Genomic DNA, 25707 nt, shown 5'->3' on the forward strand with positions numbered 1-25707 from the left:
CCGCCCGCCCTGCCCTCGGCCTGGGCGCGTGGACGCCCCCGAGTCCCCTCGGGAATTCCTGCGGACACCCCCGTCCCCCGCCGCCCCCGGGACCCCCGGCGGGGACCCCGGAAGGGCACCCGGGCCGTCAGCGGCCGCCCCTGCGCAAAGTGATTTCTCGGAAAGCTGAGCGCTTCGAAGAAGGCGGGCCGGACGGGCCGCGCCCATTGGGCGGTCCTGGCGGCGCGTCCGCGCCCATTGGGCCACCCGGGAGGCCCCGCAGCGCCCATTGGCCTGCGCGGCCGTCGCTCGGCGCGCCGGGCCCGCCCCCCGTCCCTACACTCGCGCGGGCGCCCGAGCCCGAGGCCGCATCCCTGGAGCGCGGCGGCGAGCGTGGGAACGCGGGCGGCGGCGCCGAAGGCGGGCGGAGGGCCGGGCGCGCGCGGCGGCAGGTAGGCGGCTGGGCGGGAGCCGGCCCAGGCGGCGGGCCGGCCGGCTCTGTCTCTTCTCCCCCTCTGCTGGTCCTCCGGAGCCCAAACCCAAAGTCCAGGCGTTGAGCATGGGGTGGCCGCTCCCTAAATGGCTGATGCTTGACAAAAAATAATCCCATTTTTCTTAAAATCTGGTTTGCACGGAAAACTTTAGAATGGCCTGTCTAACGAGGGGAAGTATTGACCCCTTTATTGCAAGAGCTGCCCCTGGGTCTCGCCCAAGTCCTGCTGCCTGGAGGAACGCTTGGAGGGTCACGACCCAGAAACTGCCCGGAAACTCGCCGAGGCTGTGTGCCCTGCATTGTGGAGGGGTGCGCCCTGGGGTTTTCTTCTGCCTGCTGACAGTTAGGATTTATGAGTGGGGTTTGCGGCCCTTTGCTCCTGTCATAGCCCAGGGGTCCCTGGCGAGAAAGGCTGTGTAGGGCTCACAGCAAACGGGAGCATTTTGGTATAAAAGCTCCAGGGCCAAGGGGAGACTTTCTAAGGTGAGATATGTTGCTTCCCCAAGGTTGTGGAGGGTGTTGTGAATGGAAACTGGAGACTGAATTTTCCAGAACTTCAGACTATCCCTGGGGGCACCTGGGTGGCTCAGTCGGTTAAGCATCTGACTTCGGCTCAGGTCATGATCTCATGGTTCCTGAGTTGGAGCCCCGCATCTGGCTCTGTGCTGACAGCTCAGGACCTGGAGCCTGCTTCGGATTCTGTGTCTGCCTCTCCCCTGCTCGTGCTCGCTCTCTCTCGCTCTCTCTCTCTCAAAAATAAACATTAAAAAACCCCAAAACAACCTAACCCTTCAACATATGGGGAGATATGACACTTTTTTTTTTTTGTTTTTTTTTAACCTAAATTAGGAGCTGGTCCTTAAATGAAGGTTCTGAGCCTGTCCTTTGAGGTTGTGTCCGGTTCCTCCATGAACAGAATTGGGTTCAGTCATTTCAGAAAGATTGAGGCCCAAGCAAGAAATGGCTTTGATGCTTTTGATCTGGGGTCAGGGGAGACGGGGATTTGTGGCCACCAGGCAAATGCCCAGGGGCCCTGAGGAGGGCGGGAGGTGAGTCCTCTGTGGCCTCATGGTCACATCCTGGAATCTGGGTTGGGTGGGGCCCGGGCTAAGCGTCTTATCATCTCCTGCCTGGGAAGCCTGATACCCCGGACTCATTTATTGGGATGCAGATTAGCTCCAGATAGGACTTGGCCCATAAAGAGAATTATTACCTAAAAATCAAGGAAGAGGAAGTTATAAACATGTGACTGGACTTATACATTTTTTTCTGGCTTGGCCTTTGGTGGAATTAATTTGTTAGCGTTCAGTAAATCATTGTGGGTCACCATTGAGCTAGAATCGTGGCTTTTACTGCTGTTTAGAGTCTTAGAGGTGATCTCAGTGAAAGTTTAGGTAGGGCGGTCCATGTGTTTAGATCTCGTGACTTAACCGTGGTTTTTCTCTGCAGAGTCAGTGAAGGAAGACGCTGGCCGGGGTGCCTGGGTGTCAGGGTGCCTCTCTGGGTCTCCATGTTCCCTCCTGTGAGCAAGCCGGCTGCGTTAGATGGCTTCTAAAGTGTTGTCCGACTTTCATGTCCCGTAATCATTTTTCCTCTTAGTGCCCCTCTCTGTCTTTTCTCTTTTCCTGTTCTTACAAATCAGAAAGGCAGTTGTTCCTAACAATTTTGGGAGTTGTGACTCCATTAGAAATCTCAATAAGAAGGTGTTGGTTCACTTTCTAGAAAAGCATCCATACAAACAAAATCTTGCTTTTCATTTCAGGGGGCTCCTGGAACACGGACTGGGGTTTATAAAGCTAGTACTAAGAGGGTGAACAAAATACTCCTGAGTGGGCACATTTCGTTGAATTGACAGACCCGCAGACACCGCCCCTTCTATCGTGTTCTGGCCCCTCACCCTCCTCCTGCACACAGCTCATTCCTCAAGCGAGGGGACAGTCTCCTGTCTTTTCTCCAGGGGGGATCTGTAGGAATCAGTACTCTGCGAGGTTATTTTTCTGGGGCGGGGAGGGGGGGCTTGGTGGTGTCGTTCTGTTACTAGGTGTCCCTCCTAAATCTGTACCTTCTTACTTATACACGCGGGGACTGTTTTTGGAATTCTGGGATGCTTGAGATGCACTCATTTTGCAGATGAGGAGAGCCTCAGAGGCGTTCAGGTGGTTTTCCCAAACACCTTTCTCTAGTTGGAGCAAAGCCTTTGCTGGGTCTGCAGTTTCCAAATTCAAGTCCAGTTTCTATCCCACGTGCTTCACTCCTTTTACGTCCACAGGTGGGCATGGAAAAGTTACAGCTGGCACTTGGGACTCACCTTCTCTCTGGGACCCGGACCCCCTTCCGGTCCGACAGCCACCTGCAGGGTGGCTGGTTTCCGAGTCATGTACATTATGGACCAGCATGGCTGTGGATGTGGCTGTATTCTGGAGGACATTGTGTCTTGTCTCCACTGATTGTCTCAAACCGATTTGCCCGAAGAGGTCACATTTTAATCAGAAGAATAGAAATGCTTTTTTTTTTTTTTTTTTTTTTCTGGTGGGCGTCTGTCCAACCGCCTAGGGGATTTCCACCCCTGTTCTTGTAAATGTGGGCTATGAGTTGATGTGGCATGACTGTTCTCTCTTTTTCTCTGGGCTGTTGGGAAAGCTGCCTGTCCTGGCAAGAATGTTCGTTCCTCCAAAGGATGTCTCTGGGCACCCTGGTGAGATCCCCAAATTCTGGTGCCTTCTGGAAGAGTCTAGCCCGGCTAACTTGGTCTGTCCAGTGGTCAGAGTGGGTTTCCTTGCTTTTGTCCCCGCTGGTCGTAAGACTTCCCGAGGAAGAAAGTTGGAAGAAATGACATCTGGTATTTAGAGAGAACCTTCTAAGGTCCAGGCATGGCCTCAGGTGCTTTATACACATCCTCTGAGCCCTCACCGCAATGATGCAAAGTATTGATACTTGTCCTGGGGCTTCAGCCTGGGTGCCTGGCACCCAAGGTTAAATGATGGTTCAGGGTCACTCAGCTGGGAGATGGCGGGACTCAAGCGGGCCCCCAGCTCTGTCTCATTCCCGGACTCTTGGTCTTATCGTTAGCCCAGCTGTGAAGGAACCATCTCAAAGGGATAGCCTTGAGGATCTCTTCTTTCTTGGCACACACAGATGTCATATTTACTCATGAACACTGGTCAGACTGGGCATCGAGTAATGGAGCTTGCTCTCGGAGGGACGAGCTGCTCACTAAAGGGACGTGAAGGTGTCCTTAGATGGGGCTGTCTGCCCAAACCAGAGCGAGGGGCGAAAGCTGGAAGGAGTACCAGGCGGAACCCTAGGAGGGGCTGACGTCTGGCTGCTGGGAAGCTGCAGATTTCCCGGGGAGCTTCCACTTTTCCTTCGGGGGTTTGAGGCCCAGGGGAGGCATGGCCTCCCCTCGGCAGGTGGCCCGGCGTCCCAGGTCCGTGGGTTTCCCCGAGGCTGGCACCTGTGTGGCAACCCTCTGATCTTCCTGTCAGTGCTGCCTGGTGTGCCAGTACGTGGGGCGCTGCGATTAACGGGACGATATTTGTAATATCACAGAATGTGTTTTATTTCCTTTCCAAGGATGTGTGACCGGAACGGTGGCCGGCGGCTTCGGCAGTGGCTGATCGAGCAAATCGACAGCAACATGTACCCGGGGCTGATCTGGGAAAACGATGAGAAGAGCATGTTCCGGATCCCTTGGAAACACGCTGGCAAACAAGATTATAATCAGGAAGTGGATGCCTCCATTTTCAAGGTACAGACCCGAACTCCCTCCCCGCGTCACCAGTGGTTTCTGTCTTCCCTGCAGGCCCGTGGAGGGGTTGAGTGACATCTCTCTTACTTGCTCGAAAATTAACCTATTTTCTTAAAACAAACATCGATTGAGTGCTGAACGTGTCTCAGAAATATACACCGGGTGATTCGAGGTTGTGTGTTGTTGGCATTCTCCCCCCGAGGAAACTGAGGGCACCTTTATCACCTACACCACCATTTATCTTGCACGAGGACTAGTGAAGTGGGAGTGAGAGTACTTCTCCGAGGCCCTGAGACCCCGGACGCTACCGTCTAAATCCACGAGAAATTCTAGGAAGGGCATAAGTCTTCATTTTTCAAGGTTATCCGCCTGGCAGTGTAGGGTCGGCTCAGATGAGAGAGATACCATCTGTCGTGACTTCCGGGGCCTGGTCACGTAGGGTGTCCTGAGGCGGCAGCAGATATCTAAAATAGTCTTCCTTCCCTTGAGAATAAGAAGTACCCAAGCATGGAGAGGCTCGCTATTTACCGCCAGCACCCAGTGAGAGCTCGCCCTGTGCCGGGCCTGGCCCACGTGTTTGTTTTTCCTTCCACACACGGCTGTGCTGCTCTCCTGCCTCTGTAGAGGCCCCGAGAGAAGGGACTTGTCCAAGATCTCATGGCTCTTGGGTGATGGAGCCTGGCAGCCCAAGCGTGAGCCCTCGCCCCCGAGCAAGCCCGAGCCGTACCCATAAGCAGAGGTGTTTGTCATTCCCCTGGGGGTCATCGTCACCCGTGGGTTTCTCTGAGGCTCCAGGAATGCAGGCTCCCTGCTGCGTTCTCCCTGGGAGATTTGGATCCCTTGGTCAGGGCGAGCCCAGGCTTCTGTGTTTGCAAACAGACGCACCGCAGGTGGCTGACCCTGAGCCCTCCCTTGTTCTGTGGGCATGGGGGTATGGGAGTGAGTATGGGGGAGGAGCGGGGCGGGCTGAGTTGTGGAAGGGCGGAACCGGACCCTGGGCCGTGGTGAGGGAGGGAGCACAGGCCTGCGGGACCCCAGCGCAGCGCCCGGATGCTTCGCCAGGGATGACTGATCCACTGGCCCAACCAAACAGAAGCGACCGGAGATCATCCCTGGCCCCAGAGCGGAGCATAGGCAGGTCGCAGCTGGCTTCAGAGGCGTAATCAGTGCTTCTGGGCTTTGCGGGGAGGCTCCGCATCCGAGCAATTCTGTCACCTCTGTCATCCGGGGGCGTGGGTCTCTTTGGGAATCCAAGTGGGCACATGCGGGCGGACACGAGTGCACTCAGTCGCCTTCAGGGGGCCCACGTAGCCTGAGTGGCCAGCAGATTTCTTCCCCTCGAGGACTCCGGCTCAGGAGCCTGGCAATGGTAATGGCTCCCTTATCACTCTTGGTGGTGCCTTTTGCCTTTGGGGCTCGTGGTGGACCTCTCTTGGGTTTAAACAGTGTCCAAGGTTCTCTGGGCCCGCTGGGAGTTCTGGATGGTAGATGGCTACAGGCCAGAGCCCCACAGCCTTGGCCCTGTTGGCATCTGGGGCCAGCTAGTTCCTCCTTGGGGGGCCGTCCTGGGCACTGGGGCACGTTCAGCGGCACCCCTGACCTCAGCCGACTACATGCCAGTAACGCCTCTTCCCAGTGTGACGACCAAAGGCGCCCTGACATTACCAGACCCGCCTGGGGGCGGGGCACGTTCCCCCCTCCCCACTGAGAACCCGGCAGGCTGCCGACCGCGGCCAGAGTGAGCAGGTTGAAGCAGACGCGTGGGGTGCCAAGGACACGGTTTCAGGGTGACCATCACGGCAGCCTCTTCGGGAGGGGAGGAGGGGCCCTGGCCGAGGCCCCTGGTGGCCTGCCAGGCCTCTCCCTTCACGCAGCTCCCTGTTTCAACTTACGCTCTGGGGGCAATGAAATAAAGCCCCAGATTTATATGTCTTATGCAATGCCCTTCATGGCCGTTTCAACAGCGTTGAGAAAAATGTGTAAGATTCCCAGTGTTTCCGTTCATTTCGCAGTCGCCCAGTGTGGCAATCTGAGAGAAGCCCACAATCTCGGCAGGAGCCGGGTGGGAGGGGGGCGCGGGTGGCCCCCAGAGCTGCTGGCCACGGGGAGGGTAGCACGCGGGTGCAAAACGGGGAGGAGGCCACGTGGCTCTGCCCTGTGCCATGCTGGCTGGCTCCCATCCTCCGAGGGCGCGTCCCCGCGACGCCCACGGGAAGAGCCCGCAGTCGGGCTTCGGTTGGACGGAGCCATTTTATGGATCTTCTGGTTCTGTAGAGAAACTTTTGTTCGAAGCACTCGAAGAAAACCTTTAAAAAATCCGTGAGGTAAGAGGATAGAGTGGAGCTTAAGAAGGCATTTATACCAGAGCTTTCTTCATCGTCTGCAGATATGATTCTGCGGCCGGCCTCGTGGGGCAGGGCCAGAGATGGGGATTGAAAAAGACAGAGCTCATTTGGTGCCGTCCCTGGGCACACCGAGGCCCTCGTATCCACTCATGCTTGGTTTTCAAAAAGATTTTGCCTCCTTTTCATAAACCCGGGGCGGTGGGGTGGGTGGAATCCTTGTTAACTGAGGGTGGTTTCTCTCCTCGACCAGCCTTGTGACAGGCCTGAGTGAATTAGAACTTACTTAGTAGCACAGATATTTCAAACCCAGTAGGCCTTCGAGGAAAAAAAAAATAGTGCTTGATTTTTAAAACACGAGATGGGGCAGTAACATTGAGTCAGGAAGCGTGTGTGGTCAATGCTGGTTGCTGCTGAATGCAGTGCCTGGGCGGGGGACACATGTGGTGGTGGGGGGGGGGCGGGGACACTGACCGCCGTGCTGGCTGTTGTCCCTGGGCCTCAGAAGTGCTCTGTTCTGCCAGATGTTAGCTCGGGAAGAGTCTTGAGAGATCAGCCAGCCAAGCTGGGAGGTTTAGAGCCCAGCAGAGAGCCCACGAAAGGGCTCAGGGCAGGGCTGGAAGCAAGGCACCTGATACGGACCCAGGGCACTTCCTGACCGCGGGGCCGTGCTTTGTTCTGTGATGTCCTGGCTTTCTTCTCGGAGGAGTGCGAGCCGTGGACGGATGGTCCTAGTCGGCCGTGCAGTTCTGGCTAAAAACCAGCTGGGCCCAGCATGCCTCTAAGCCCGTGCTCCTCGGGGTCCGTTTGTAATGTGGGTTAACCAGTGGTTCTCAAAGGGGGGGTGGGGTGGGGGAGTGTGAGTGTGTCGCAATTTCGCCTCCCCGGGGACGCGCGGCAGTGTCTGGAGACATATTGGGTTGTCACAACAGGGGCGGGGGCGCTCCCGGCATCCAGCGGATGGAGGCCACGGATGCTTTTGGACAGCCAGCCACGCACGGGACGGGCCCCGTCACAAAGTACGATCCGACCCCAAATATCAACAGTGCTGAGGTGGAGAAGCTCTGACTTAACGTAATAGAAGTGTGAAATTACCGCTCAGCGGGTGCGTGACGGGCCTTCCTTGGAAGAAATAAATCAATGCATGGTCTGAGCTGCAGTTAATAAATCCTTGGGCAAAAGATCGGAAGGGACTGAAAACCATTTACTTTGGAACACATTTCTGGAGGGGAGTTTGCGTCTGCGTCCGAGCAGGAGGTGATCCTCGGAGCCTGTTTGGGATTCGCTTTCTCTCCCCGCCCCCCGCCCCCCCCCCCCCCCCGCCAAAATAAATAAATAAACATTTAAAGGAAAAGGTGCAGATTCTCAGACCTAACACACAGTTAATGAGAATCTCAGGGGGCAGGGCCCAGGCATCTGCATTTCACGAGCTTCCCAGGGGGCTGGTGTCGGCATTAAGCTTCAGAACTCTTGCTGTAGTGGAGTTTAATTGGGTCGGAAGTGAGGACAGTGGTGTTTAACCCCAGGCTGGGTCACCTTGGGGAGGTCACCTTTGGAACTGCATTTTCCTGAGTGGGACTGGGGATTCCCTCCAGATGGCGTGCTATCCCAGGCTGGAAGTTGCATCTGGTTTCGTCTGACAGCGAAGGTTATTTTCACCTGATAGCAGTGACCTCCTCATTGCTGTGTCTGGATTCCAGTTTTGAAATCTTCACACCGTGCCCGTTCGCATGTTTGTCTGAGTTTTCTTTTAGGTCTGCCCCATTCTGCACTGTGGCTTTTAGGTCTTCAGCTTTCAATTTCTCGTCCTTGTTCAGAGTCTAAGGTTTGGAGAGGTCAGAAGCAGAGCTGTGGAAAACCAACAGAGACAGAACACATTTCATTGCCCTTTTAAGCAGGGCCCTGGGGGTGGGGCGGGGAAGGTTAGAATAAACGCCAAAATGCAAAACAAAATTTCTATTAAAAGTAGCAAGGCAGCGGATGACCACATTCAGACTTCTTGCAAATGTTCCCTTTTCATGCTAAATTTTAGCCAGGGGTTGATTTGAAAAAGCAACAAATTGTTCTTTGTTTTGAACATTCTAGTGAAACCATGTGCGACTTCCTCTTTGTGCTGTAGCTGACCTCAGGCTCCTCCAGACCCTTTGGTCCCAGGAAGGAATGGCCCAGAGACAGATCCAAGATGTGTGCTGCATAGGAGTCAAGGCCCTGGGCCGGATTCTGGCTCAGCTGGGTGATCCCCGGGGCCCCTTCCTGGCCCTGGTCTTTTCACATCTGTCACAGAAAGTTGTCCCGAAAGTCCTCGAACGAGAGGTGATGGCCAAAAGTGACCGTCAGGACTGGCGAGAGAACGTGCTGGTCTCGCCCGTGGCCGTGGGTGCCTGCGGGCAGGGCCGGTGGGGGTGGGCGGCCACGTATTTTATGTGCTTCTTTCTGTTTCTACAGGCCTGGGCAGTGTTTAAAGGGAAATTTAAGGAAGGGGACAAAGCAGAACCAGCCACTTGGAAGACGAGGCTACGCTGTGCTTTGAACAAGAGCCCAGATTTTGAGGAGGTGACAGACCGGTCCCAGCTGGACATTTCAGAGCCATACAAAGTTTACCGCATCGTCCCCGAGGAAGAGCAAAAATGTAACTATCCCTTACCGGTTTTCAGCCCAGCAGAGGCTGCCCAGCCTGCAAGGCCCCGCCAGAGAGCCTGGGTCTGGGGTGGGAAGTCTGGGCGAGTGGTTTTAGCTCAGCTGCCAGTCAACTCCTTTGCGTAAGCAGATGTGGAGAGCCCTTTCCCCTGACCCTGGCCACCATCCGCTGGCCGAGTGGCAGCTTCCGTGGGAGGAAGGGGTGGGGAGGTTGGGACTGTCAGATCGGGAGCTCACTGTGGGGCCTCCCCGAGGCTCAGTAACGAACAGCGTTAGACAGGAGCGAGCATCCTGGACAGTGTGGATGAGGCATCCCTTTTGTTTTCCAGCAATGCCCAGAGGGGGCCAGGGGCCAGTCAGGTGGTCGAAGAAGGGATGGGTGACAGGATGGAGGGTAAAGTTACGAATGCGTCTGGGGACGATGGCACTGTTAGCTTTGTCGCCGTAGATCAGATACGCCTCAGCACACGGTTACATCCCGATCGTTATGTGGGAACTCTGGGATGTGATGATTCCCGAAAGGTCTTCCAGCTCTAGCTAGAATCCCGAGAGAGTGTTTACCAGGAGATTAAAGCAGGGATGGCGGAAACCCGCCTCCCAGCCCATCGTCCTGCTTCGGCACCCCGGTCAGACATCACTAATCAACCGGGATGTGCTGAGCTCGGTCTGGCCTCCGAACCTTTTCCAAAGTGGCAGCCTGTGTAGCTGCTGGGAATCAGCAGAGTCGGCCAGGCCCCGTGGGATAAAAGCTAATCACCGTCACTGGTTTGAAGCGTTCTTTTGACACGTTGATTCGCCGCTAGATGTAGCAATTAGACCCCTGCAGCCTTACCCTCTTCTTACCTGTTTTTTAGTGGTCCAGGAATGCCCTGGGCCTCTACAAATAAATGGAGCCCTCAGAAACTCCTTAGGGCCGTGCAGAAATTCCGAACCCGAGCCCTCCCCACTGGGGGGAAGGTCGAGAGGGTCGACATGTAATTTTAAAAAGAGTTAAAACTGTGAGTCTTCCAAAGAGGTAGTGAGCCTGGGTCTCAGCCCTTTAACTCACCCACGAGGGAGCCAGCATAGTGATAAAGACTGAACAGAGGACAGGAAGCCTGGGTCACACATGGTCAGCGAGCCCAACCCGTGGATGTTCCCCCCGACCCCAGTGTGGGGGTTATCTGTGCTGCCGGTCATTTGGAGCTGAATTGTCTGTAAATTAGCACCGAACTTGACTGAGTCAGAGCCCTAATCGATAGTCAACAGTAAGTCAAACAAACGGACCGCCCCCCAGAGAATCTGACGGCCCTTACAGGGAGACTTCTTAGATCACCCTCCGGGATGGCTTTGAAAGGCCAAGTGTGCATCGTTTCTGCCTTCCTTACCTCCAAGTTTGGGATAATTTTTCATGGTCACAAATCGAATTGTGGTTTGAAGGAATGGAGAAGTTTCTGTTGGTCCCTCCCACCCTGGGATTGGCCGAGCTTGAGCTGGCAGGTGACCCTAGCTTGTTTGCACGGGGTGCAGCCAGCATCACCTGCAGGGGCGGGTTTTAAAGAAGCAGTAGGTTCTCAGGGGGCAGAGGGACGCTGCATTTGCATAAAGTCTAAATGGACCCACTGTGCTCTGTCCTTCAGTGGTTTGCAGGCTACGTGGGGGAGGGGGTACCCCCCCACCCCCTCCTTCCCCCATCAGCAGCTTCTAGCCAATCCTTGAGTCTTTCAAAGTAGAATCCAGATGCAGTCAGGACAGAGCGATGGGTCAATCAAGTGTTTGTGGCCCTCTGATCACTTCGTAAGGCAGGTCTGTGGTGGGGGAATGGGGAGGAAGTGGGGGGCTTGCTGTCGGGTCGCTCTGTGCCTGCAGCCATGCCTGACGGAGCCTGTGGCCCCCGCCCCCCCCCCCCCCCCCCCGCCGGGCCCCCATGTGTGGGCCTGCCGTGTGTGCACAGATGCATGCTGTATATTTGGAAAGGCCATGGAGACATTTCCTGTCAATTAACTTTAAAAAATGACTCCAATCTGCACACGCATTTTGCCGGGAGATCTTTGAGCGTCTTCAGACAGCCTGACTTACGAATGGAGCCTGGACCCAGTGTAGACTGTGTCCGATGGGGACTCGTTTTCTATCTGGGCAAACAGGGCCCAGCCGCACCACTGTCCTTGTCCTCTGAGTGTTAGAAACCACGAAACTGACTTCTCCCTTTGACTTTGCCCGTCAGAGGACTGAAGCATCACGGGAAATAGTTTCCGGGCCTTTTTCCAAACCAGCGAAGACACTCAGTGACTTTTATTTCCTTCAACTCGGCATTTAAAAAAAAAAAAAAAAAAACAACCAAAAAGCACGACACGCTGATTTTGGCCTCGCGGAAGGCTGCAGTGCCCCAGTGCCATTGGTCACGCGCCTGTCCGATTTTCCGCAGGCAAGTTAGGCATGGCGACTCCCGGCTGCGTGAGCGACATCACGGAGATGGAGTGCACACGCTCTGAGATCGACGAGCTCATCAAGGAGGTGAGTGGCCGGCGCGCGGCACTGCCGGGGCCCTGGGAGGAGCCGCGTGGGTCCCCGCGAGGAGCGGCACCCCTCTTGCCCTGGCCAGGCCTGCAGAGCCCCGGGCTCTCTCGGGCAGCAGCACCTGGTCCCCCGAGCCTCTGCCGTCTGGCCGCCCCGTCGCCTCGTTCCCCGCCTCCATCCCGAGCGCTGGGGCTGGGCTGCCGGCTCCGAGCCGGTGCCGTTTCTTCCCGCCCTAAACTTGCCATATTTTAAACATTTCGATTGGCAGTCTTAGAAAAAGTGCACCCTGCTTTCTCCTGGCTTCTTAGACAGGCTACGATGAAAGAAAGACTTCCTTTGCAGCTTGGGGTCGTCGTGACCACCTGGATGCTCGAGGGGGGCGCTCAGGGCAGGCGGGCTCCCTGTTTCATAATCTGCGGCTTTAGGTCTTGATGGATTGGAAAGGCGGGCCTTCGAGCTTGTTAGGCCTGTGTATCAACTCCGAGTTAATAGGCTATGAGCAAAGGCGTCATGGGGTCTCCGGAGGCAAAACACACGGTTTTCGGATTCCAGCGTTTGCTCTACAAATACCCTTTTCCTGTCGCCATCTGCCTCTTAACTCCGTTTTTACGGCCAGTACAGGGCAGACGTCGCCTAGCTGAAATAATCCCGCAGGGTCCTCGTACACGGCGGTGTGGGTGCTGTGGACGTTCTCCTTAATACCGTCGTGGCAGCAACAGAACTTTTAAGGGTAGCTTGGCTGTCAGGAGGTGCAGATAACAAAACGCAGCCTCCTCTCGGCCGCTGAGTTTTCTGCCGATGGCAGCTGTTAAGTCTCTGCGTGGTCTCTGGCAGCAGGCCAAGTGGACTCCGGGCTTCGTGTCTGTCCAGCAACGTCCCATTTTCTGCACGAGGCTTTTCTGCTGACTCAGCTGAGAGAGGTTGGGTTGGCACAGCGGGATCCCAAGGAAAGCAGATTTCAAAACGCTTCCTACCCAGATTTATCCGCACCCGTTGAGGAGTGGGTCAGAGGTCGGAAGCGTGGGCGTGGAACGGTGCGCGGGGCCTGCCCGGTCGTGGCAGAGTTTGTCCGGCGTCGCTGTGCCTCGGCGTCCCAGCACTTGTCTGCTTCCCCGGGGCATCCGGGCAGCTGGGCGACCCATGGCCATTTGGTTTTGCAACTGGCGCCCGTAAGCTTATTAGGGGTCCCGCAGGGGCCGGTAAGTCGGGCGCGTGGTTTGAGCGCTCAGCCTGGTGGATTTGTCTTAGGTCTTTCAAGAGGCGAAGTAAAACTTTCCCTTTGTCTTGGGATAAACGGTTGACAGTGTGGCTTTGGTTCAGTCTAAACCGTTTGCCTTTACGAACACCGGAGCCCCACTTTGGAAGCCCGCCGACCACAATGCTGTTGTCTCTCACCCTGTTCCTCCAGCCTTCCGTGGACGATTACATGGGGGTAGTCAAAAGGAGTCCTTCTCCGCCGGAGGCCTGCAGGGGCCAGCTGCTCTCAGACTGGTGGATCCAGCAGCCCAGCGCAGGTGAGGAGGGGACCCCCAGTGCGGCCGGCGTGCGGGGCTCGTTCGAGTGGTCTGGGCACTGACTCAGCCTTCAGGCAGCTGGGGGCAGGTGGGGCGGTGGTTCTACTGTGAGCCCTGTTTTATCGAAGGTAACTGAGTCCACAGTGATGCCCGTGGCCCCGTTCGCCACTGCCTCTCGGGGGGCACATGGGCCCTCCCCGTAGGAGGGGTCTGCTTGTCTCCTGCGCTCCCGGAGGGGCCGGAGGGGAGGGAGGGGGTGTGCAAACTTCTCCAAGGCCAGAGGGGAGATGGGGGTCTCGGCCACACTCGTGCTCGCCACGGATGTCTGCCAGCCACTCCCTTGGGACATTGGGGACCCCTCAGAGCCAAGAGGGGCACAGGGCATGGGGAGAGGAGGAGGGCGAGGGTTGCCCGCCTGGCGCCCTGGATTTGAAGCCCCCTGGCAGGGCGGGGGCCTGCAGATCTCATTCACGCCTCAGTTTACTCATCTGTGAAATGGAGACACCAGGGCCTGTCCCATAGGGTCATGATACCCCTATTATCATGGGGATTAATAAATAATCGCTTATTTAATAAATTATTTAATTAGCTTCTGATACCACTTCCCCCCCAGCCCGCTTCCTTCTCGAACGAGCCTCCAGGAGCACAGATTTCTTTGCTTCCTCCCTCCACCTCTTTCCCCGACTGTTCCTTGTGGGAGACTGGGAAGTGACTCTGGCCCAATTGACTTCAAAGGTCTCCAGGCTGTGGGTGGCAGTTTTGCCTCAGGGGCCCTGGGAGAGCCCCCTCTCCCTGCACGGTGGCTATCCCTCCCGGAAAGCGAGCCGAGGCCCCAGGTTTCCCTCCGGAGACCAGGCCTGGAGGGTGGGCACTCCGTCCAGGGACATTTCGGGAGCAGGCCCTTGGGTGGGAGGAAAGCATCACCCCGGCACTTGGTCAAAAACCCCACAGCACAGAGGACGTTTCCTCCCCCTCTGTGCCGGTCGAGTCGAGGCCTGGTTTTCCGTGTTTTTGAAACGCGGGTCACGGCGTAGGGAGGGAAAAGCACTGAATTGAGCGGAAGCCTGTGGCAGGGCCTCCGGGCCTTGGGAGCACACCCCGTGTGGCTTTTAAAGGAACTTTTGGGGGGGTGCGTTGGGGTCAGTTCCTCACGCTCAACTGGGCCTTCTCTTTCTCCCACAGGCTTGCCGCTCGTGACGGGCTACAGTGCCTACGATCCGCACCACTCAGGTACGCGGGTGCTCGGGGCTGGGCTGGCGCGGTGGGACGCGGGCGCTCCTGGAAGGCAGAGCCCAGAGGGCCGAGTGGGCTCGCGGGGGCCCGTGGATGAGCTGATCGCACGTCAGAAGGCAGGACCCCAGTTCATCCTTGTCGCCGTTTGCTTTTTGAGCACGTCAGGGGCTGGCCGTTTTGAGGCTCTTCTCAGAACGGGCCGAAAGATTGATCCCGAGAGCTCTTTGCAGCCTAACTCTGCAGGAGAGAGAGCAGGGGGACAGACGGACTCAAGGCCCAGCCCTGCCTCTCTTGTGTGACGCCAGGCAGAACCTCACCGGACCCTTGTGAGGCTTAGACGTAGCGTTAGTTTTCTGGTAGGAACGTCACTGGTCAGCGAGCGTCCCCAGTGCCCATTTCCTCTACTGTCTTCCACACTCAAGTTCGTGATAACGATGGTCCTAATTAATGGCGGCGATGGGGCTGGGGCTGGGGCTGGGGCTGGTGGTGGTGACGACGGTGGTGATGGGGTTGATGGTGGCGGCTGACGCTGAATACTGGCGAGGCGCCAGGGTCAGGCCTCGTCCCGTTACATCTCCCGCCACATCGTTCCCGCCTCATAGGCTCAGAGGCTCTGGGTCACACAGCGCGTGGGCCGCAGAGCCAGGACATGGCCTCTGGCCGTCCTCTCCAGGCTCCCGCCCCTCGTGGGCAGAGGTGGCCTCTGTGCCACGTTTTTGTCTGTTGATGCTGGGGACTCAGAGTTTGCATTCTGGCTCACTGACGGCCTCACTGACGGAGCAGAGAAAGCCCGTGTCCTCCCTGATAGTTCTGTGAGAAGTGAACAGCCTGACCCATCAGGATGGACCCCAGAGGCCCCCCGGTGCGGAGGAGGAAGCGGGGCTCAGAGAGGTGTCTGGACCACGGGCCTCGTGGGACGCGTGTTCGGGGTGTGGCGGAGGCAGGTTCTCACCCAGGCCCGCAAAGTGCGGAGAACCCGCGTTCCTGTTCGTCGCACTCCTGTCACCGCTCCGGGACGCCCTGGCTCGCGGGGCCAGGCCTCTGACCTAGTCAGCTCAGTGGCCCGGGGAGTCTGCTGACCGGTGCTCTCTGGGGGCGGGAGAGGAGCTGGGGGCAGGGCCGAGGCATCCGGGTGAGGAGGAAGTGTGCCGAGTGGCTCTGGACTCGTCCCAGCGCACAGCGGGCGGAGCGACCCACAGCAGTGCCGCGTGCACAGAAAATCCTAAAACCTTCTTCTAGGTGTTGCGGACTTTGGTCCCTGGCCCCGCCCTGTGGAAACAAGGTGATGGCGAGGGTGCCCGGTTCTCAGGGCCGCGGGGACGAGGTAGTGAGTGAGCGGGGCGGCGGAAGGTCGGGCAGGGAGCGCTGGAGGCCACGGCGGAGTGCAGGGCCTGCCCCTCGGCTGCTCAGCGCTAGACGGTGCCCAGCGGGCCTCATACCCGCCAGGCTTGGTGTCCCCGCTTTTCTGGAGGGATCGGAAGTCCAGACCTTTATGTGAAACCTCCCCGTGTGGAGTGTTGGCAACAGAGCTGCTGGATCCGGACACACCCGTGGCTGCCGGGCTGGGGGCGGGGGGGAGGGAGTGTGTGTGCTTGGCGGTGTTTGCAGTGGTGGGGCAGGGGGAAGGCCGTGTCCGGAAACGGAGGGGGTGGGCTCGGCGCTGCAGGACGCGGGTGCAGGGCCGGCCTGCCGGGGAGCCCCTCTCCCCGCTTCGTGGTTGTGCCATCAGAGCAAATGCCTTCACCTGTCGACACCCGACTCCTTACCTGGAAAGGGCGTCGAGTGGTCAGCAGCCTCCAGCTCGCATCGTGAGCGTTAAATGTGCCTCTCAGTTCAGCGCACTGAGAACAGCGCCTGGCGTGTGCTGCCTCGACCAGGAATTAGGGCTTATGACTCCGGGAGTCTCATCTACGCGGCTAGCTTCCGGTCCTGTTACCCCGATTCCTTCAGGAGCTGCCCATGAGCACCGCACGACACACGAGCTCCTGCTCGTCCCCAGCCGCCTGGGGAGCTGGGTGCCACCACGATCTCTGCTTTGCTGATGGGGAAACTGAGGCACAGAGTCACAGCTGGGCCCACGCGTCGTCGCGGAGTCTGTGCTCCTGGCATCGTTGCTCTGCTGCCGTTGTGGGGCGGCTGTCCCCCGGTGGGCAGGTGGCCGTGCGGGGGCAGGGCAGGTCAAGGTGGGCTGGCCAGAGCCACCTGGTGGCTTTGGTGGCGGCTTCTCCGCGGGTCTCTGCTGGCCGCTCACTGCGGGTGCAGCGGTCGTCGCTCAGGCCGTCCCGGCTCGAACCGGCCCCAAGCTAAGCTGCCCTGTGGCACTGGGGTCCCTAGGAGGCCTCGTCTGGGCCTCTCCAGAGCACCCATCTGTGGCTCCCTTGGGCCTCGAGGCGCTGGTGTGAGATAAAGCCTCGGCAGTGGCGGGGCGAGGGTGCGGAGTGGTGACAAGAGTCGTCTGTAGTGTTTCATTCATCTGTTTCAAAGTTCAGAAATGTTCTGGAGTGAAGGAAGTGGAGCGTGCCATCGGGGGATGCAGATGTCCCAGAGCTGGCACAGTGCGCAGGATGGGGAACTGGATGGGACGAGACGTGTCACTCACCAGCTGGGTGACCTCAGCTGCCACTTGCCAGCTGGGTGACCTCAGCTGGGCCTCAGTTTTCCCACATGTCATATAAATGAATTGGACCAGAACACCTGAAGCTCCCAACCCAGAGTGGTTCTAGAATGCCATTTAACCCCCATGTGCGGGAAGATGGAGCCTGTGCCCACAGCAGTGGGGGGTCTTATTATTTGACTGAGCAAATGATTCTTAATCAGAGCCCAGTGGGGGGGGGGCAAGAAATTATAAGTACACAGAAATATTAACCTGGGTGAGGCAGGTGGCCACCCACAGGGCTGCCCCTGACTGTTGTGTGGGTGGTGCACTGCACAACTCGAGGGGTTGCCATGGGGGTGGGCAGCTCACAGTTTGTGTGGCTCTAGAAGGCAGCCCTGGACTGCTCTGGGACCCTTAGGAGGTGCCCCAAACTCACCAAGTTTGGTGATAGTGCCTGTAATTCTTGTGGTTTTTAAAGCTATCAAAATGCACATTTCTCTGGGACTGTCGCAGAAGTTAGCTGTTGTCTTCATTCCTGCCTTAGCTTAAAGGTTCCCAAATTTCAGTTACTGGAGCCCCACTTTCACGATGGTTTTTCGTATCTGGGTACCATCTGGTAACATCCTTTTTTTCTCTGTCATAAAAAAAAGTTTTTATTTATTTTAAGAGAGAGAGAGAGAGAATGCATGTGTGTGTGTATGGGGGAGGGACACAGAGAGTGGGAGGCACAGAATCCGAAGCAGGCTCCAGGCTCTGAGCTGTCAGCACAGAGCCCCCACTCGAGGCTTGAACTCACAGATTGCAAGATCGTGACCTAAGCCAGTTGGCCACTTAACCGACTGAGCCACCTGGGCGCCCCAAAAATTGAATAATCTTTTCGTTTACCTAACCCTGGGTCACCGCCCTGCCTCCTTCCCCGACCTTCTTAAGTGTAGCGCATCTGGGGAAACGTTGACTTAATTTGAATGATTTTCAGACTCTTCTAAGAACAGGCTTAGATGAAGGGTTTGGAGCGATTCGTGATTTGAAATCCAAGGAACCCCAAGAGGGCTCTGAATTTGTCAAGGAAAAGAGGACATGTCTGTTCTCCCTGACCTGGAGTTCAAATCTCACACTTCTGTCCGTTGTGAATCCGGTCACGGGCCCCGTTGTTCCATCGCACGAGCGACGGTGTATCTGTCGGGTAACGGATAACACGGCGTGTCGCTTACGGGTATTATATGACGTCGTATGACGGGTACAGAGTGCCGTGTGACGGGGCAGTTCTACTGACTTCTAAACCGTACCGGTCCCTGCGACCTTCCCCAGGAGAACGGAGAGCACGAGAACAGTTCTTTTGTATTTCGAGTCACTGGCTTCCTGGGTGATTCTGTGTATGTCCTCGTGCTCACAAAGACACCGTTTCCGGAAGGGGTGCGTGAACTTCCCGCAGTGCCGAGGGGTCCCTCGCACACGAGGAGCCCACCGGCCTGCTTGGGAGGAAGGAGAGCGCTGGGCACCGGCCCGGAAGGGACCGGGGAGCCCCCCCCCCCCTCTCCTGGCGGAGCTGACCTGTCGCCCTCCTCCTCCCTGCAGCCTTCTCCCAGATGGTCATCAGCTTCTACTACGGGGGCAAGCTGGTGGGCCGGACCACCACCACCCGCCCCGAGGGCTGCCGCCTGTCGCTGAGCCCCCCGGGCCCGCCCGGCGCCGGGCTGCTCGGGCCCGAGGGCCTGGAGCTGGTGTGCTTCCCGCCGGCCGACGCCATCCCCAGCGAGCGGCAGAGGCAGGTGACGCGGAAGCTGTTCGGGCACCTGGAGCGGGGCGTGCTCCTGCACAGCAGCCGGCAGGGCGTGCTCGTCAGGCGCCGGTGCCAGGGCCGCGTGTTCTGCAGCGGCAACGCCGTCCCGCGCAGGGACAGGCCCAACAAGCTGGAGCGGGACGAGGTGGTCCAGGTCTTCGACACCAGCCAGTTCTTCCGAGGTCGGTACCACCGCCGGCTGGCCTCCCCCGGCTGGCAGAGACCTCGCCTCCCTCCCGCGGGCCGCCCCCCCCCCCCTGACGCCGCCAAGCTGGGGACCCCGGTGGGGGGGGGGTCCTGCTCTGCGCTCTCTTGCTCAGCGACCCTGGGGAACCGCTCCGCGCCTTGACTGCCCCGTGTGTGGAATGGGCGCGCGGAGACCGCAGCTTTCCCGTGTGGCCCTCGGGGGGATGAAGGGACCCAGTAGCTCGCAGGTGCATCGCCGAGTGTCCCCGTAACCCGGGGGCCGGTCAGACGTGGGGGGTCTCAGCCGCCCCCCCACCGAGGCCTGTGGGGTCAGACCTGCATCTCGGCAAGGCCCCCCGGGGCTTGATGTGCACATTCTGGGGCGCGCTGGGTCCGCGGACAGCGCTCGCGCTTGCGGGGTAGCTGTCGTGACTTATTCTGTGGGGCATGTGGCTAGGATCCCGCCCCGGGTGCTCCTCCCGGAGGTCAGGGTGTCTGCAATGAGCACCTGCAGTGCCGTGGCCGCTCCCTTCTCTGCGTCCCCAGAGCTCTCTGCTCCTCTCCCCGTGACCGCGCCGGCCCAGAGCTGGGGTCAGGCCTCTCCTGCCGCCCGGCCTGAGCAGTCCCGGCGGCTTCCCTGGAGAAGGGGCCCCGGAAAGGTGGGCTCAGGTGTGGCAGCCGCGGGGAGCACCCCCGGGGAGAGAGCGTGGCGGGGCCCGGCGGCGTCGACAGGGGCCCCTCCCCCTCCTGTCTCCCCAGAGCTGCAAGAGTTCTACAACAACCAGAGCCGGCTTCCCGACGGCAGGGTGGTGCTGTGCTTTGGAGAAGAGTTTCCAGATATGACTCCCTTGCGATCCAAACTCATCCTCGTGCAGGTAGGAACAGGCGGCCGTGGGGCCTCTGGCCACGGGGCCGGATCTCCTGGCCCGCACGGCGGGACCCAGCTTGCGCTTGGGCTGCAGAACAGGGAGCGGGCTGCTCCACCCGTGGGCAGAGGCAGGCCCGGGGCGCACGGTGAACCTCCACGCGGGGCTGGCGGATTCCTGCCGTCTGCCGTTCTTGCCATTCCGAACCATCTTCCCACGTTCCGGGACTCACAATCTTTGTGTTCTCTCCCTGCCTTTCTTGTTTGTTTGTGTTTGAAGTCAAAACCCCCTTTCTAGCAAGGTTCAGTTGCCTCAAGGTCTGAGGAACGGATTAGGGCTTTGCAAGCCCTTGTTTAATCTAGTCAAAGGAATGAAACCCTAATGGTGGCGTTCTGGCCACCGGCTACCAGGTTGGGACCCTGTGGGGAGACCCCTTGCCCTTTTCTTGCACCGCCTGTTTGGGGCTCATTCGTGTGGGACTCATGTGGAGGTTCTCACTGTCAGCTTCGGCCTGGGTAATCCGAGAATCTGGCTAGGGCCAAAGGCGGGGCCGCCGGGCTTCCCACCTCCGCGTCTGACCTGTGCCCGTCCCTGTAGATCGAGCAGCTCTACGTCCAGCAGCTGGTGGAGGAAGCCAGGAAGAGCTGCGGTTCCGGCTCCATGGTGCAGCCCCCCGAGGAGCCCCAGCCGGACCAGGTCTTCCGGATGTTTCCAGACATCTGTGCCTCCCACCAGAGACCTTTTTTCAGAGAAAACCAGCAGATCACGGTTTAAGTCTCTCTCTCGGGCACCCCGTCCTGCCCGCGTCTCGCGTTTCGTTATTACAATTACTGTCGTAATTATTTAAGGATGTGGCTCCCTCTGGCCTGGGGCGGGGCTTCATCTGCTCTTAATTTAGTAAGGGCTCCCCGTGAGGGCTTGATGTTCGACACAGAGTCGCGTCACGCCTCTTGTTCAGGTATAAACGTAGGAAAGTGCGCCGAACGATCCAGATGCCGTAACTACATACAACCAGTGATTAAAACATGTATCCCCTGCGTTTCCCCTAATTATCATCAGTTGCTAGATTCTTTCAGCATTTCGGGATAATCGATATTTCCAAAGACTCGGCATTCAGTTGTACTAGCAAATAGCTGCTTCCAGGGGGAAAAAAAAAAAAAATTGGAGTAGGAGATCAACTTGTCAGAACAAGTCTGCTTTTTGTCTGTACCTCGCGTTAGAGCCATAGATTTGTGATTTGATACGCTTGATTCCGCGTGGAGCGTCTCCGCTTTTAAGCACGTTAATAAGGTTTAGAAAAACTTAGATAGCAGCCCCCCTTTAGCAAGTGAACACAGAACTCTTGGCTTGTTGCAGGAATGCACCCCCTTCCTGGGATCTGTTGCCAGGAGGGCACTTCCATCACCAGGTGAGCTGGTGTGTTTTCACCTCCAGACAATGAAGATCTTCCCTCTGGGAAGCTTCGAGCTAAGTGTGTGTGTGTGTGTGTGTGTTTGTGTGTGTGTGTGTTTTCATTGCTGTAATTCAATCATCCCAGAGCCCTCACTTTTTCTTCTTTCTAAATGGTTTTGACCTGTTTTTAAAAATACTCATTCTTTCAACTGTCCTATTGTAAACTGCTTTGATATATATATATATTTTTTTTTTTTCACATAAAGTGAGCAGGATAGAAACCACAGATTCAAAAAGTAATTGTAGATTGTACAAGCATTTTGATTTGTGCCTTTGACTCGGTCAACCCATTGACGAGCCGGTGGTGGTGAGCGTGTGGGCGTGGCTCGGGTGGGTTGGGGACTGCGGATGAGAGGTGTCGGCTTCTTACCGCTGCCCTGGTCACAGGGTGGATGGCGGCAGGGACAAGGCCTTCCCCATCCCTCGGACTCCCAGGCCTGGGGCCACACCAGATTCTACTCTTCAACGGAGTCCTGTGGTGGGACTCCAGGGGAGGAGTCCCCGTTTTAGCCCCAGAGGAACGTCACGCTATTTCCTGTCCAATCAGATGCATTTATTGCCCCACAATGTGTCAAAACGGCAGCGGCAGGCCAGCCTTCCCGTCGACCTTCCCCGTCTCCACAACCGCTCTGAAATCACTTTCATCATTGAAAAGCACTTCACCGTTTTTTTCTGGGAAAAAAGCCGGTTGTATTTCGCTAGATTGGGGTGCCCCCTCCCCGCCCGTGTGTTCTGTGCGATGTGCTGGGCCTGGCAGAGGGTGGCCGGGTGCCGGCCACTTGCCAGTGGAAGTCGGTGGCAGGGGCGAGCCCGTCCCACTTGCAGTGTGGACCCCTGGCAGGGTCGGGGAGGGTCTGCGGGCTTTCCCCCCTACTGTCTGTGGAGCGGGGGGCGGGGAGGGGGAGAAGAGTCGTCACCCCGTTCTTTCTCCTTCATAACCCAGCCTCGTGGCCACCAGCCCTGACTGACAGCGACGGGGCACGAAGGGACCTCGACTGTCGGCTTTCACCTTGAGGTGGGGGAGGAGCCGGGATCTGGGGGACGAGACTGCCAGCCTGGCCCCCTTGTAACCATGAGTCGCTGGTTTAAAATCCAAGCCGAGGAAGACTGGTTCACTTTCGTGGCTGCTTCCACGAAGGTGATGCAGGCGTGGCATATGTAGTAAGACTTTGTGGTCGTAGGCCCTATAGGCGTGTTTGAATTCACCGGAAAATACAGGAGAATGCGGCAAAAGTGGCTTTTCCTCTTTGGCGGACAGAGCCGGCCTCACATTGTTGGGGGTAACAGACCCGTTTTCTGAAATTCCAGCAGAGAACAGCGACTTTCGGTTTCTAGCTCAAACGAATGGTAAAGCGTGTATCTTGAATATGCTAAATGAATATTTATTTTTGTATCCATTTAAAGCGTATATTGATCTCTTTTATTCTTTATTAAAATAAAGTGCCTTTTTAAAAGCTGGTTCACGCTCCATTTTTTGTTGAAGTCACTGTCAAATATTTCATCACTGTTACTCGGTTCTGGGTTCTTCGAGGGGGTGGGGATTAAAAAACAAGGCTGCGCTGGGAGTTTAAGGGTTTTTTGCCTGTCGATTTGTTTTGTTTTGCTTTTCACTCATCCCCAAAACAGTAGCGAAAAGGTACGGAGGCTCACAGATCATACAGGATATCCTGGAGAAAATGTGGGGCATGCTATGTTTTTATTAAAGCCCGGGGTCCTGTTTGGGGTCCCATGAGCTGATGGAGGGGTGTGTGTGGGGGGGTGTGGAGCAAGTGGGAGGTCGGCAAGGACAGCACCCGCTATCCTGGAAAGTGCTGGGCGTGATCTGCACGAGGCCCCCCGGCCTGGGTCGGCCGCACACGATGGGGTCGTGTAGCCTTCCGTATCCTTCCACTTACACACATGCTCACTGTGCTGGGTCCTTAGGGACACAGACAGCGGGGACGCGGGGGGACCCAGTCTGGTCCGGTTGGAGGTTGCCTCATGAGACACGCCCCGTGAAGAACCCAGGACCAGTCGGTCCATTTCAGGGAGGCCCAGACCCCGGCCAGCCCAGGGGGAGAGGGGTCCCCCGCCAGGCTCCGTCTATGGGCGACGTGCACTCTCTCTGCAGCCTCAGACGACCCATGCAGTCCTGGGACTGTCCTCAGCGCAGAGACAGGGGGAAGAAGGCACGGGCCCCTCCATGCTGGGCGGGCCGGGGCCGACTCCTGTCCCGGGACAGCTCGGTGTGAGAGGCCTTCTGACAAGGCCTGTGGCTGGCCTGTGACACCCGGGCAGGGTGGCTGCTGGGCCAGTCGCTGGCTTTCTAGAAACCTTCGCGGTTGCAACCACTTTGTTTATCAGCAAGTCCTCTTCTGCCCCGGGATTCATCAGGGCCAAATGTGGAAACTCGACTGAGTCTGCTTCTCCCCCAGAGTTCCACTCTCCTGTGCGGACGGTTCACAAGACGCTTCTCCCTCAGCTGCTCGCAGGGAGAGGAGGGAGGCCGGAGCGCTTTCATCCGCAGAGGACGGGGCTCAGGGACGAGGTGCTTCAGGAATAATCGGGGGCTTAGAAAATGCCGTTAGGGCCCTAGAGATGAACTGACTTTTGAGGTGTGTGGCTGCCTCTGGACAAGTAGCTGCTGGGACCTAAGGGCAGCGCGTGGGAACGGGCTCATGAGACATTCTGTCACACGAGCAGCCTTCACACTTTGTTTTCTAAAACACATTTGCACAGATTAAGATATTTCAGCCATCACTTTCTGAGTGGTTGCCCCTTAGGAACACCAACTTTTGCAAAATCCATGTGGGATGGAAGGTTGTGGTGAATTAAGATGTCGGCCCCCTCTGATAAGCATCCGCTGGGTCTGCTGGGCCTGGGGTCCTAGGAGAGTCCTCTGGAGGGGTCCCCTGGGCAGGCACCCCTATGTGCCTGGGGACAAGTTCTCTCCATGAAGAAGCCATTGTGGGAACCAGGAAGAAGTTCATGTGAGTGAGTCAGACTCTCCACAAGAGAAACTTTTGCAACTCAACTACTCAGAAATATTTAGAAATTCTTTCTAAAGAACGATCTATAACTAATGACTGTAATTTTTAACAACAGCTCAGTGGGCTGAGGGAGGGGGAGGGGTGGTTTCTCAGTGGAAAGTCTGGCTCTTTTCACTAAAAGTAGGGGGGAGGCAGTAAATGTCTTGGCCCGCTCATAATCTCTCTCTTCCTCTTGGGCATGTATACTGCGCGTAGAAAGTTCTCTCTCGAGCTGAGAAACTCACGTGATCCAGCATTTTCCAGACTTACTTGACCTGAGGTTGCTCCTTGCAATATGTCTGCGGGGAAACAGTGGCTGATATGGTGTGACCAACCTCGGGGCCCTATTTCTGCTCTGGCTGGGCTGCCTTTCCATCTAGACGGAGCCTTTCAGGGATGGGGGCGGCCACCCCTCACACTCACTACCTTCAAACTTTCATTTTGTTTTGCTCATGGATTTTGTGGGTCAGAATTTAGACAGGGCACAACGGTGTGACCTCCCCTCGTTCCACAAAGGCTGGCGTGTCAGCTGGGAAGGTTCGGATGGCGGCGGGTGACTTCGGCGTCTGGGGGTCGGGGGGGGGGGGTGGAATCTTCCGCAGGCCTTTTCATCCACGTGGCCGGTGCCCGTGGCCGGGAGGGCTGGGAGGCTGGGCACAGCTGGGGCCGCACGCGGCCTCTCTGTGTAGCTGGGGCTTCCTCACAAAATGGCGGCCCCGGGGTAGCGCGGGGGACCCGGGGCGTGCTGGATGGCTGTTTGTGACCCGGCCTCGGACACTGTTGAGAGTTACTTCTGGCACGTTCTGTTGGCCAACGTAGTCACACGCCACGCAGGCGAGGAGCATGAGCAGGGCCCCCGCCTCTCCGTGACAGGAGCGTCCAAGTGCTGGCGGCCATGTTTGAAAACTGCCTCCGGGGCCCGGAAGCATCTCCTTTCCTACGCATCCCACCTGCCCTTTATTTAAACAAGTCTTCTGCCCCCACCCCTGCAACCCCAGCTCCTTTCTGCCCTGATTCCCCAAGTCCCAGGCAGATAGACCTCCTCGCTCCGTCGTGGTCGCTGCCCTTCTTTGGGAAGTAGCCCTTCTCTTGGGAGCACTGATCCCCAATCAGGGCGTGACTCTGGTGTATTTTACTGTGTAAAAAAGACCCCGTCCCCACCAGACGTGAGGATGGGGCCTGAACGGAGCTTCTCAGAGGGGGTTAACCTGGCCGCAACGGCAAGAGCCTTGAGTGGTGTCTCCCTGATTCAGATTCATCCCCTCCTTCTTTTTATTTTATTTTATTTTATTTTATTTTATTTTATTTTATTATTTTATTTTCATTTTATTTAATTAAAAAAAATTTTTTTTACTTATTTATTTATTTTATTCTTAA

At 57.2% G+C, this 25707-nt stretch overlaps 1 protein-coding gene across 1 annotated transcript; it reads left to right on the forward strand.

The window, feature by feature from the left end:
- The first annotated feature begins 314 nt into the window (after positions 1-314).
- On the forward strand, positions 315-22780 carry IRF8 (interferon regulatory factor 8). The gene is made up of 9 exons (XM_045439905.1): positions 315-431; positions 4046-4220; positions 9008-9191; positions 11604-11692; positions 13104-13209; positions 14392-14439; positions 18614-19000; positions 19764-19879; positions 20468-22780. Exons 2-9 carry the CDS (start codon positions 4047-4049, stop codon positions 20642-20644), a joined length of 1281 nt encoding a protein of 426 aa, XP_045295861.1. The 5' UTR covers positions 315-431; position 4046; the 3' UTR covers positions 20645-22780.
- Positions 22781-25707: the final 2927 nt, after the last annotated feature.

This window comes from Leopardus geoffroyi, chromosome E2 (genome assembly GCF_018350155.1).
Source record: "Leopardus geoffroyi isolate Oge1 chromosome E2, O.geoffroyi_Oge1_pat1.0, whole genome shotgun sequence".
NCBI lineage: Eukaryota > Metazoa > Chordata > Mammalia > Carnivora > Felidae > Leopardus > Leopardus geoffroyi.